The sequence below is a fragment of the Amblyraja radiata genome, chromosome 8 (assembly GCF_010909765.2).
Source record: "Amblyraja radiata isolate CabotCenter1 chromosome 8, sAmbRad1.1.pri, whole genome shotgun sequence".
In the NCBI taxonomy this organism is placed as follows: Eukaryota; Metazoa; Chordata; class Chondrichthyes; order Rajiformes; family Rajidae; genus Amblyraja; species Amblyraja radiata.
In genome coordinates, this window is record NC_045963.1 from 1,678,247 (window position 1) to 1,691,321 (window position 13,075).

Sequence of the window (13,075 nt, forward strand, 5' to 3'; positions counted from 1 at the left end):
GGCATTACACTTTTAAGGCTCTGTGTGTGGGGATGCTTCGTGTGTGTGATGCCGCCCCGCCACCCCCCCCCCCCCCCCCGCGTTGCCGAGACGGACCCGACTTCGACGACTTCAATGATACGCTATTTTAAGACGGCCGGAACCCGACTTCGACGACCACGTCTCCCTGGGGGCTACAGGTAGGGCACGGTGTTTATACACTTTTCCAACTCTGTGTGTGGGGGTGGTTAGTGTGTGTGATGCCTCCCCCCCCCCCCCCAGTGGGGGCTACGGGTAGGGTACGGCTGCGTTGGGGGATCAGACCCAACGGGTTTGCCATTGGTCGTCGTGTTTAAGTACACGTTTTTAATCAAATCCTTCACCCCCCCCAATATTTCAAAAATAAACTGGCTTCTTACCCTTAGAAGCAGCACCAGCCCCAGCCCCTGGTGAACGTTCCATCGTGTGATGTCACAATGCCCTATGCTCACAGATGTCCAATCGGAATGGATTCATTTACATATGCCTTTGCAGGAGCACAAGCACTTGGTGAACGTTCCATTGTGTGATGTCACAATGCCCAATGTTCAAATACATTGTTGCCATAGAGGGAGTACAGAGAAGGTTCACCAGACTAATTCCTGGGATGTCAGGACTTTCATATGACGAAAGACTGGATAGACTCGGCTTGTGCATGCTAGAATTTAGAAGATTGAGGGGGTATCTTATAGAAGCTTACAAAATTCTTAAGGGGTTGGACAGGCTAGATGCAGGAAGATTGTTCCAGATGTTGGGGAAGTCCAGAACAAGGGGTCACAGTTTAAGGATAAGGGGTAAATCTTTTAGGACTGAGATGAGAAAAACATTTTTCACACAGAGAGTGGTGAATCTCTGGAATTCACTGGCACAGAAGGTAGTTGAGGCCTGTTCATTGGCTGTATTTAAGAGGGAGTTAGATGTGGTCCTTGTGGCTAAAGGGATCAGGGGGTATGGAGAGAAGGCAGGTACAGGATACTGAGTTGGATGATCAGCCACGATCATATTGAATGGTGGTGCAGGCTCGAAGGGCCGAATGGCCTACTCCTGCACTTAATTTCAATGGTTCTATGTTTCCCTCTCCGCACCCCTCTCCCCCCCCTCCCTCTCTCCCCCCCCCCCCTTCCCTCTCTAACGCCACCCCCTTCCTCCTACCCCTCTGTCCCTCTTCCATCACTCCCCCTACCCCTCTCCACCTCCCTCCCCACTCTTCCACCTCTCCCCCTTCCCCCTCCACTCTCCCTCCCCACTCTTTCCCCTCTCTCCCCCACCCCTCTCCCCCTCCCTCCCTCCTCCCCTACCTCCCCATCCTCCCCCTCCCCCACATCTCTCTCCCCATCCCCCTCTCTCACCCCCTACCCCGCTCTCCTTTCCCTCCCAAATCTGTCCCATTTCCTCCACCTCCTCTCCCCTCCCTCCCCTCTTCACATCCCCCCCCCCTCCCCCCACCTGTGTGTTTGGGGGTTGGTTAATATGAGTTTGATGCCGCAGCCCCCCCTCCCCCCCCCCCTGCAAAACGCCGTTGGGGAAACAGACCCAACGGGTCTGCACTTGGTCTAGTTATTATATAAAACTCTCGCCCCAGATTCCGAAACGGAACTCCGTCCGGCCGTCCGTCCGGCAGCCTGGCCCACTCCCTTTGCTGGCGCGCTCCCTTTGATTCTCCGCAACTCCAAAACCGGACGCAGGACCGCCCGCGTCTTTTCAACTTCGGCAGAGATTTCGCTTTTCTTTCTAAGTATGCGCTTCTCATTCCATTCCGTCGTGTTTAAGCGCACGTTTTAAATCAAAACCTTACCCACCCCCCCCCCCCCCCCCAAAAATCTCACAACTAAACTGGCTTCTCACCCACACAAGCCTCACCAGCACCAGCCCCTGCTGAACATTCCATCGTGTGATGTCACAATGCCCAATGCTCAAAGATGACCAATCGGAATGGATCCATTTACATATGCCATCACCAGCCCCAGCCCTGATGAACGTTCCATCGTGTGATGTCACAATGCCCAATGCTCACAGATGTCCAATCGGAATGGATTCATTTACATATGCCTATGCAGGAGCCCCAGCCAAAGGTGAACGTTCTATCGTGTGATGTCACAATGCCCAATGCGCAAATACATCGTTGCCATAGTGACAGTACAGAGAAGCTTCACCAGACTGATTCCTGGAATGTCAGAACTTTCATATGAAGAAAGACTGGATAGACTCGCCTTGTACTCGCTAGATTTTAGAAGATTGAGGGGGATCCTATAGAAACGTTTAAAATTCTTAAGGGGTTGGACAGGCTAGATGCAGGAAGATTGTTCCGGATGTTGGGGAAGACCAGAACAAGGGGTCAAAGTTTAAGGATAAGGGGGAACGCTGAATCGCCGACATCTTTTCCATTTTGGTAGATATTTCACTTTTCTTTCTAAGTATCCGTTCCTCATTACATTTCGACGTGTTTAAGTGTACGTTTTTAATCAAATCCTAACCCCCCCCCCCAATATTTCAAACCTAAACTGGCTTCACACCCACAGAACCTTCACCAGCCCCAGCCCCTGCTGAACGTTCCATCGTGTGATGTCACAATGCCCAATCTTCACATATGTCCAATCGGAATGGAACCATTTACATATGCTTATGCAGGAGCCCCAGCCAATGGTGAATGTTCCATCGTGTGATGTCACAATGCCCAATGCTCAAAGACATCGTTGCCATAGAGAGGGATTACAGAGAAGGTTCACCAGGCTGATTCCTGTTATGTCAGAACTTTCACCACTTAAAAGTGTAATGCCCCAACGCAAAAGTGTAATGCCTCCTCCCCCCCCCCCCCCAGTTTTTCAAATAAAAACTGGCTACTCACCCATACAAGCAGCCATTTCGGTAGACATTTCACTTTCCCTTCCAGCTATCCACTCCTCATTACATTTCGTTATGTTTATGTCCATTTTTTCATTAAAACATTCTCCTCCCCCCCCCCCCCTCACTCATTTTGTCGCCTCCTGCTGGCCAGCGACCATAACGGCTGCTGGCGCCCGCAGCACAACCTCACGCGACGCCATTTAAAAACGGCCTTTCGGGAACGGCTCTACTTCGAGGACCACGTCTCCCGTGGGGGCTACGGGTAGGCAACGGCTGCGTTGGGGCATTACACTTTTAAGGCTCTGTGTGTGGGGATGCTTCGTGTGTGTGATGCCGCCCCGCCCCCCCCCCCCCCCCCCCCCCCGCGTTGCCGAGACGGACCCGACTTCGACGACTTCAATGATACGCTATTTTAAGACGGCCAGAACCCGACTTCGACGACCACGTCTCCGCTGGGGGCTACAGGTAGGGAACGGTCTTTATACACTTTTCCAACTCTGTGTGTGGGGGTGGTTAGTGGGTGTGATGCCGCCCCCCCCCCCCCAGTGGGGGCTACGGGTAGGGTACGGCTGCGTTGGGGGATCAGACCCAACGGGTTTGCCATTGGTCGTCGTGTTTAAGTGCACGTTTTTAATCAAATCCTTCACCCCCCCCCCCAATATTTCAAAAATAAACTGGCTTCTCACCCATAGAAGCAGCACCAGCCCCAGCCCCTGGTGAACGTTCCATCGTGTGATGTCACAATGCCCTATGCTCACAGATGTCCAATCGGAATGGATCATTTACATATGCCTTTGCAGGAGCACAAGCACTTGGTGAACGTTCCATTGTGTGATGTCACAATGCCCAATGTTCAAATACATTGTTGCCATAGAGGGAGTACAGAGAAGGTTCACCAGACCAATTCCTGGGATGTCAGGACTTTCATATGACGAAAGACTGGATAGACTCGGCTTGTACATGCTAGAATTTAGAAGATTGAGGGGGTATCTTATAGAAACTTACAAAATTCTTAAGGGGTTGGACAGGCTAGATGCAGGAAGATTGTTCCAGATGTTGGGGAAGTCCAGAACAAGGGGTCACAGTTTAAGGATAAGGGGTAAATCTTTTAGGACTGAGATGAGAAAAACATTTTTCACACAGAGAGTGGTGAATCTCTGGAATTCACTGGCACAGAAGGTAGTTGAGGCCTGTTCATTGGCTGTATTTAAGAGGGAGTTAGATGTGGTCCTTGTGGCTAAAGGGATCAGGGGGTATGGAGAGAAGGCAGGTACAGGATACTGAGTTGGATGATCAGCCACGATCATATTGAATGGTGGTGCAGGCTCGAAGGGCCGAATGGCCTACTCCTGCACTTAATTTCAATGGTTCTATGTTTCCCTCTCCGCACCCCTCTCCCACCCATCCCTCTCTCCCCCACCCCCCTTCCCTCTCAACGCCACCCCCTTCCTCCTACCCCTCTGTCCCTCTTCCATCACTCCCCCTACCCCTCTCCACCTCCCTCCCCACTCTTCCACCTCTCCCCCTTCCCCCTCCACTCTCCCTCCCCACTCTTTCCCCTCTCTCCCCCACCCCTCTCCCCCTCCCTCCCTCCTCCCCTACCTCCCCATCCTCCCCCTCCCCCACATCTCTCTCCCCATCCCCCTCTCTCACCCCCTACCCCGCTCTCCTTTCCCTCCCAAATCTGTCCCATTTCCTCCACCTCCTCTCCCCTCCCTCCCCTCTTCACATCCCCCCCCCTCCCCCCCCCTGTGTGTTTGGGGGTTGGTTAATATGAGTTTGATGCCGCAGCCCCCCCTCCCCCCCCCCCTGCAAAACGCCGTTGGGGAAACAGACCCAACGGGTCTGCACTTGGTCTAGTAATATATAAAGGCTTAAAATGAATGTTTTTTTATTCCAAGCCTATATTTAAAAAAATTAATGCAATAAACTTTGCTCTGTGACATATACAAGCCAGGCATGGCATCTTTGGAAAATAATATATATTTTTGTTATTTACCACTGCGAGAGATAAAAAACTACCCAGCACAGTCTTGGCCAAAGAGTGTTACTTCAGTGAAGGCATTGAAATATCACTGAGGCAGCAGTTTTCATTGTCTGTTCATTGACTGAAGCAAGTGAAGCAAATGCTGAAATTTGACATCCAAAAAAACAGATAATTTAAAAAGGAATATAATAATATAATTCATATAAAACCTTTTATTTTCTGTTTTTCTCAAAGATTCATTCTTTGGTAGAGAGCCAATAATGACAAATCCTTGCCTCCCCGCGGTCAACAGCACTCTCGGATTAACAATTGGTAGCAAATGGTTTTATCACAATAACATGCTGGGGCCGCGGGAAGTGCTGCTGCCTTATAGCGTCAGAGACCGGGGTTCGATCCCGACTATGGATGGTTGTCTATACGGAGTTTGTACGTTCTCCCCGTGACCTGCGTGGGTTTTCTCCAAGATCTTCGATTTCCCCCCACACTCCAATGACCTACAGGTTTGTAGGTTAATTGGCTTGGTATAAATGTAAATTGTCCCTAATGAGCATAGGGTAGTGTTAATGTGCAGGGATCGCTGGTCAGTGCGGACTCAGGCTGAAGGGCCTGTTTCCACGCTGTATCTCTAAATTAAACTAAACTAAACATGTCGTGTCATGTATGCAAGTCATTTTATACTGTATGTGCTATCTATCTGTGAATCTACTTGAGTGCATAGACAAGAATTTTCATCACAGGCTTTATTTGAAACACAACATAATGCAGTTTCGTTTCATTTAGTTTAGAGATACAGCGTTGAAACAGGCCCTTCATCCCCCGGGTCTGGACCAGCGATCCCCGCACATTAACATTATCCTACACACATTAGGGATAATTTACACTTATACCAAGCCAATCAACCTACAAGCCTGTACGTCTTTGGAGTGTGGGAGGAAACCGAAGATCTCGTAGAAAAAGGACACAGGTCACGGGAGAATGTAGAAACTCCGTACAGACAGCACCCGTAATAAGGATCGAACCTGGGACTCTGAGACAGCAACTCTACTGTGGTACCACAGTTGAATACCACATGTTAATATGGCAAGGGTGGAGGAAGCAAGATTTCAGAGAAAAGAAACATCTCTTACTTTTCTGGTTTTAAGTCTCTATAAATGATTCCAAGGCCATGGAGATGATCCAGAGCCAAGGCAAGCTCAGCTAAATAGAATTTGACATCTTCTTCTGTAAACATCACCTTCAGGGAGAAAGTTCAAACATTAGCTGAATGTTTTTCTAAACAGTGATGATATCAAATCAGGAAGGAATATATAGCGCTTCTAATCAACTGTTATAAATTACAGACTACTAACTAGAGATTTGGAACATATAAACAGTGAAACATAAATATACAAATTAAAAAAAGTAAAGTCATTATACTTTAAAATATTCTCTGGGAACTACAATGTATATAATTAAAATTAGTTTCAGTTTTCATTAGTCATAGTCATAGAGTGGCACAGTGTGGAAACAGGCCCTTCAGCCCAACTTGCCCATATCGGCCAACAATGTCCCATCTACACTAGTCCCACCTGCCCATGTTTGGACCAAAACCCTTCAAACCTGTCCTATCCTGTCTAACTGTTTCTTAAATGTTGGGATAGTCCCAGCCGCAACTACCTCCTCTGGCAACTAGGACGACACACACCAAAGATTAATGTTATTCACAGAGAGATTGTTATTAGTTATCTTAAATGCACATTCATGTGATTTTCACTGAAGAAAGACACAAGAAGCTAGAGTAACTCAGCGGGACAGGCAGCATCTCTGGAGAGAAAGAATGGGACTTAATTAGGGTAATAACTACACTACAATATGAAGAGGATGCCTGATCAATCAACAGCAATTTCAGAATTCCCATGTTAAACAAAGTATGCATGAAATCCCAACACTTCTATTGTTTTAATGGTGTAATAACAGCAAACATCGTTGATTTTCTTGTTACCACAACTGTTAAATTCCAAATAAAATATTAAATGAATATCTGTTTACCTATTCCATTGCTTTGCATGCTCATAAAACACAGGATGAGGAACATGTTGGGTCGGGCAGGAGGGACTCTGGTGAGGATCTTCAGATGCTTATAGCAAATTGCCAGATACTATCTTCAATTTGCAAGCTGATTCCCAGATGATTAGAGAGGCAGTCCCACCCCCGGCTTGCCTTGACAGGTGCTGAAGCTTCACACTGGCTTCATGGTGGCACAGCGGTGGAGTTGCTGCCTTACAGCGCCAGAGATCCGGGTTTGATCCTGTCTACGGGTGGTGTCTGTACGGAGTTTGTACGTTCTCCCCTGTGTGGGTTTTCTCCGAGATCTCCGGTTTCTCCCCACACTCCAAAGAGGTACAGATTCGTAGGTTAATTGGCATAGTTTAATTGTAAATTATCGCGGGTGTGTGTAGGATAGTGTTAATGTGCGGGGATCGCTGGTCGGGCTGGACTCAGTGGGCCTGTTTCTCTAAACTAGTTCCTTCCTACACATCTGGGGGGGTCGGAAGAAGGGTTTCGGCCAGAAACGTTGCCTATTTCCTTCGCTCCATAGATGCTGCCGCACCCGCTGAGTTTCAACAGCACTTTTGTCTACCTTCCTACACATCTGTTTTGTTTTGCTTCATAGAAACATAGAAATTAGGTGCAGGAGTAGGCCATTCGGCCCTTCGAGCCTGCACCGCCATTCAATATGATCATGGCTGATCATCCAACTCAGTATCCCGTACCTGCCTTCTCTCCATACCCTCTGATCCCCTTAGCCACAAGGGCCACATCTAACTCCCTCTTAAATATAGCCAATGAACTGGCCTCGACTACCCTCTGTGGCAGGGAGTTCCAGAGATTCACCACTCTCTGTGTGAAAAAAGTTCTTCTCATCTCGGTTTTAAAGGATTTCCCCCTTATCCTTAAGCTGTGACCCCTTGTCCTGGACTTCCCCAACATCGGGAGCAATCTTCCTGCATCTAGCCTGTCCAACCCCTTAAGAATTTTGTAAGTTTCTATAAGATCCCCTCTCAATCTCCTAAATTCTAGAGAGTATAAACCAAGTCTATCCAGTCTTTCTTCATAAGACAGTCCTGACATCCCAGGAATCAGTCTGGTGAACCTTCTCTGCACTCCCTCTATGGCAATAATGTCCTTCCTCAGATTTGGAGACCAAAACTGTACGCAATACTCCAGGTGTGGTCTCACCAATACCCTGTACAACTGCAGTAGAACCTCCCTGCTCCTATACTCAAATCCTTTTGCTATGAAAGCTAACATACCACTCGCTTTCTTCACTGCCTGCTGCACCTGCATGCCCACTTTCAATGACTGGTGTACCATGACACCCAGGTCTCGCTGCATCTCCCCTTTTCCTAGTCGGCCACCATTTAGATAATAGTCTGCTTTCCTGTTTTTGCCACCTCTATTCTCCCTCCAGTTACACCTCCACACTGCCACTATTAACATACCTTCACCACCTTCTCAGTTGACTCCATTCTGTTTTATCGATTTCCTCAGACACTAGCCTCTCACAGGCATTCTCTTTGTTTTCCCCACAGAGAGCAGTGCTGAAGTACGATCTATCTCTTTGGTGACCCTCGGACTATCCTTGATCAGACTTTACTGGCTTTACCTTACACTAAAGCCAGCCTGTATCTTTACACTGCAAATGGATCGATCGTAATCATGTATTGTCTTTCCGCTGGCTGGTTAGCACACAACAAAAAGCCAGTGCAGGTGACAATTAACTAAACTGAACTATAATCTTCCCTTCAATTAAAATATGTCTGTTGCTAATCTCACCTATTTTGGTGAAAAGTCGTTCACTGTTTCTCTCTCATGGATATGAACTGCTGAAGGTTTCTAACATTTTCTGTTTTATTTCTCGGACGTGGAGCATCAGCAGTTTTTTTGTTTCTCAATAAGAAAATTTCCCATGTTTACTGTTCTCCACATGGCTGTTTATTCCTATTGAAATGAATGGGCCAGCAGTAATGACAATTGGTTAAGATGTAACAGGCTCAGTGGCGGTCACGGTGGTGCTGCGGTAGAGTTGCTGCCTTAGAGCGAATGCAGCGCCGGAGACCCAGGTCCGATCCCGACTACGGGTGCTGTCTGTACAGAGTCTGTACATTCTCCCCGTGACCTGCGTGGGTTTTCTCCGAGATCTTTGGTTTCGTCCCACACTCCAAAGGCATAAAGGTTTGTAGGTTAGTTGGTTTGGTAAATGAAAAATTGTCCCTAGTGGATGTAGGATAGTGTAAATGTGCGGGGCATTGCTGGTCGGCGCAGACTCGGTGGGCCAAAGGGCCTCTTTCCACGCTGTATCTCTAACCTAAACAAAATTTACGCGTCACGACGCACGACGTGCGCATCGTAACGCGTGCGTGATGCGAGCATGGATTGCATTATGGGCGCATGGCGCATGGTAGCGTAGACAGTGGCGCGCTGTAGCGCACGGCAGGATTTTGGGGTTCTGAAAATCCTCGCGTGACACCTGCGTGACGTGCAAATGACGCCCAAGTGGGACAGGCCCTTAAATTTCCCAGCATACGTATTGGGAACCCTAGAGAAGTCTACAATCCACAGTTGGCCTTCATCCTGCACCCCGTAAAACTAGGCAGATCAACTCAGATCTGTTCTTTTTATGTAGAATATCAGAATAGAGGGATTATTTCAGTTTAGTTTATTGTCACGTGTAACGAGGTACAGTGAAAAGCTTTTGTTGCGTGCCGTCCAGTCAGCAGAAGGACAAAACATGGTTACAATTGAGCCATTTACAGTGTAAAGATATTTAAGGAAACAACGTTTAGCACAAGATAAAACCAGCAAAGTCCGAACAAGGATAGTCCGAGGGTCACCATGAGGTATTTAATATATAATATCTATATTATTTAATATGTTCACCATTTTCCACTTTATCAGCCTTGCTGTTCCTGCCCCTGAGTTATGGCAATGGACTACTCAAGGAATTAAATGGGCAGCAAATGCATTCATTTCAACTCTATGGTTGGGAAATATATCTGCTAAACTTGTGCCAAATTAACTGGTGCTACGACAGTTGAAATTAATGTGAAGAAACACCTTAATTTTGATGTGGGTGTGAGATTCTTAACTCTTTTAGCTTTTAACGCATTTGAAGGACTTAACTCCCGTGAAGGAGGCTATCTACAATAGCAACAGGAGTCTCGATCAACTGGGCTGAAGAACGGCGGATGAAGTTTAATTGGAATAAATGTGAGAAGTTGCATTTTGGTCAGACAAGCCAGGTAAAACTTACACAGTAAATGGTAAGTTCGTAATATTACACTTTAATATTTCCTGGATGTATTTCAGTGTTTGTGCTTATGAATGATAAGTCGGGGAGAATGGCTGCGAGCTTTGGCCGCCAAAGCTGGGAAGCAGAGCCTGCCACTGGCAGCCTGAGAGCCTTTGTGTTGTACTGCAATGAGCTGATAAATTGGATGTAAACTCCTTGTGCTGGACAGCACCATCGTCCAGATTAGAAGTAATTGGTGATAGGAGCATAATTGGCCCATTCGGCCCATCAAGTCTACTCCACCATTCAATCATGGCTGATCTACCTCTCCCTCGTAACCCCATTCTTCTGCCTTCTCCTCATAACCCCTAACACCCGTACTAATCAAGAATCTATCTATCCCTGCGTTAGAAATATCCATTGACTTGGCCTCCACAGCCTTCTGCGGCAATGAATTCCTCCGATTCACCACCCTCCGACTAAAGAAATTCCTCTTCATCTTCTTCCTAAAGGAACATCCTTTAATTCTCAGGCTATGAGAATATAATTCTGGTCCTAGACTCTCCCACTAGTGGAAACATCTTCTCCAGGTCAAGTAAACAGGGTCTGATTAGGAACAGTCAACATGGATTTGTGCCTGGAAGGTCATGTTTGACTAATCTTCTTGAATTTTTTGAAGAGGTTACTAGGGAAATTGACGAGGGTAAAGCAGTGGATGTTGTCTATATGGACTTTAGTAAGGCCTTTGACAAGGTTCCTCATGGAAGGTTGGTTAAGATGGTTCAACTGTTGGGTATAAATGCAGGAGTAGCAAGATGGATTCAACAGTGGCTGAATGGGAGACGCCAGAGGGTAATGGTGGATGGCTGTTTGTCGGGTTGGAGGCAGGTGACAAGTGGGGTGCCTCAGGGATCTGTGTTGGGTCCTTTGTTGTTTGTCATGTACATCAATGATCTGGATGAAGGTGTGGTAAATTGGATTAGTAAGTATGCAGATGATACCAAGATAGGGGGTGTTGTCGATAATGAAGAGGATTTCCAAAGTCTACAGAGTGATTTAGGCCATTTGGAAGAATGGGCTGAAAGATGGCAGATGGAGTTTAATGCTGATAAATGTGAGGTGCTACACCTTGGCAGGACAAATCAAAATAGGACGTACATGGTAAATGGTAGGGAATTGAAGAATGCAGTTGAACAGAGGGATCTGGGAATAACCGTGCATAGTTCCTTGAAGGTGGAATCTCATATAGATAGGGTGGTAAAGAAAGTTTTGGTATGCTAGCCTTTATAAATCAGAGCATTGAGTATAGAAGCTGGGATGTAATGTTAAAATTGTATAAGGCATTGGTGAGACCAAATCTGGAGTATGGTGTACAATTTTGGTCGCCCAATTATAGGAAGGATGTCAACAAAATAGAGAGAGTACAGAGGAGATTTACTAGAATGTTGCCTGGGTTTCAACAACTAAGTTACAGAGAAAGGTTGAATAAGTTAGGTCTTTATTCTCTGGAGCGCAGAAGGTTAAGGGGGGACTTGATAGAGGTCTTTAAAATGATGAGAGGGATAGACAGAGTTGATGTGGACAAGCTTTTCCCTTTGAGAATAGGGAAGATTCAAACAAGAGGACATGACTTCAGAATTAAGGGACAGAAGTTTAGGGGTAACATGAGGGGGAACTTCTTTACTCAGAGAGGGGTAGCGGTGTGGAATGAGCCTCCAGTGGAAGTGGTGGAGGCAGGTTCGTTGGTATCATTTAAAAATAAATTGGATAGGCATATGGATGAGAAGGGAATGGAGGGTTATGGTATGAGTGCAGGCAGGTGGGACTAAGGGAAAATAATTGTTCGGCGCGGACTTGTAGGGCCGAGATGGCCTGTTTCCGTGCTGTAATTGTTATATGGTTATATAGTTAACACAAGTAACAATGTGATCCATGAGCAGATGATCTTAGTCAGCAAAACATCTGTGACATTAATTATGAGTGAACTGCTTGGAAACACAGGATGTAAGATTATAATGTAAGTGTAAAATGCAAGAGAAGGGCAGAAAATCCTTTCATTGATATCATGTAAAGCTCTCCAAATATCACTCAAGAATTGCAATGTTGATTGCCGACAATTAACTAGCATATCTCCAAATAATACCAAATCATCCTTATTTATTTGTCCTTTTGACTCTGAATGCACAATTTGTTGTAAGCAAGAATGGTATCTTAATGTGGCTGTCCCACTGTACGAGCTAATTCAAGAGTTCTCTCGAGTTTCCCCTGATTCGAACTCGGAGAATTACGGTAATAGCTGCTCATAAGTACTCGGGGCTCTCGTGGACATTTTTCAACATGCGTTTCCCAAGTACCTGCCGTTAGCGTTACGAGCCGCTAAGAGATGTCCCGAGCTCCGACGTACCCGCTACGAACATTCTACGTGCTTACCACGAGTTTGATTTTTTTTTTAAACTCGGGAGAGCTCTTGAATTACCTCGTACAGTGGGACAGGCCCTTAAATATAACTGGAGACATTTAATTTTTTTGCCCACTTACCTCTTTGGATAATCTTGTAAAAAGGTCACCACCTCTTAGAAAATCTAAAATCAGATACAATTTTCCTTCAGTCTGGAACGCTGCAGAAGAGACAAAAAATGAGGCGTCCAATTGATTTGGATTTTAATTTGATTCATCATTTCGTTCATAAATATTTAATCATGCAAAGAACAACAAGAGAAATTGATCTAAAGGTAAAGACAAACCCGAGTGAAAACGGGGAAAGAAGATTTTTAAAATCATGGAGCAATCAAATGAGGGGAAAAGAGAAAGAAGAATTAAGGGTTGGATTAAAGCAAAGGCAAGAATGGACTGGCTGGAAATATTTATATTCAGAGAATAACATTTCTGCAGATATATGGGATGGGTGATATGGGATGGAATCGCTGGAATTCAGTGCCACAGACAGCTGTGGA

General features: G+C 46.2%; 1 protein-coding gene across 2 annotated transcripts in view; it reads right to left on the minus strand.

Moving 5' to 3' along the window:
• rps6ka2 (ribosomal protein S6 kinase A2) overlaps window positions 1-13,075 on the minus strand; it is a 209,631-nt gene that overhangs the window by 108,898 nt on the left and 87,658 nt on the right. For both annotated transcript variants that reach the window (XM_033025035.1, XM_033025034.1), the window contains exons 5-6: window positions 12,660-12,739; window positions 5,977-6,083 (exon numbers count right to left, since the gene is read on the minus strand). In XM_033025035.1, the coding sequence (XP_032880926.1) occupies window positions 5,977-6,083; window positions 12,660-12,739 (187 nt within the window). The remainder of the gene's footprint in view (window positions 1-5,976; window positions 6,084-12,659; window positions 12,740-13,075) is intronic.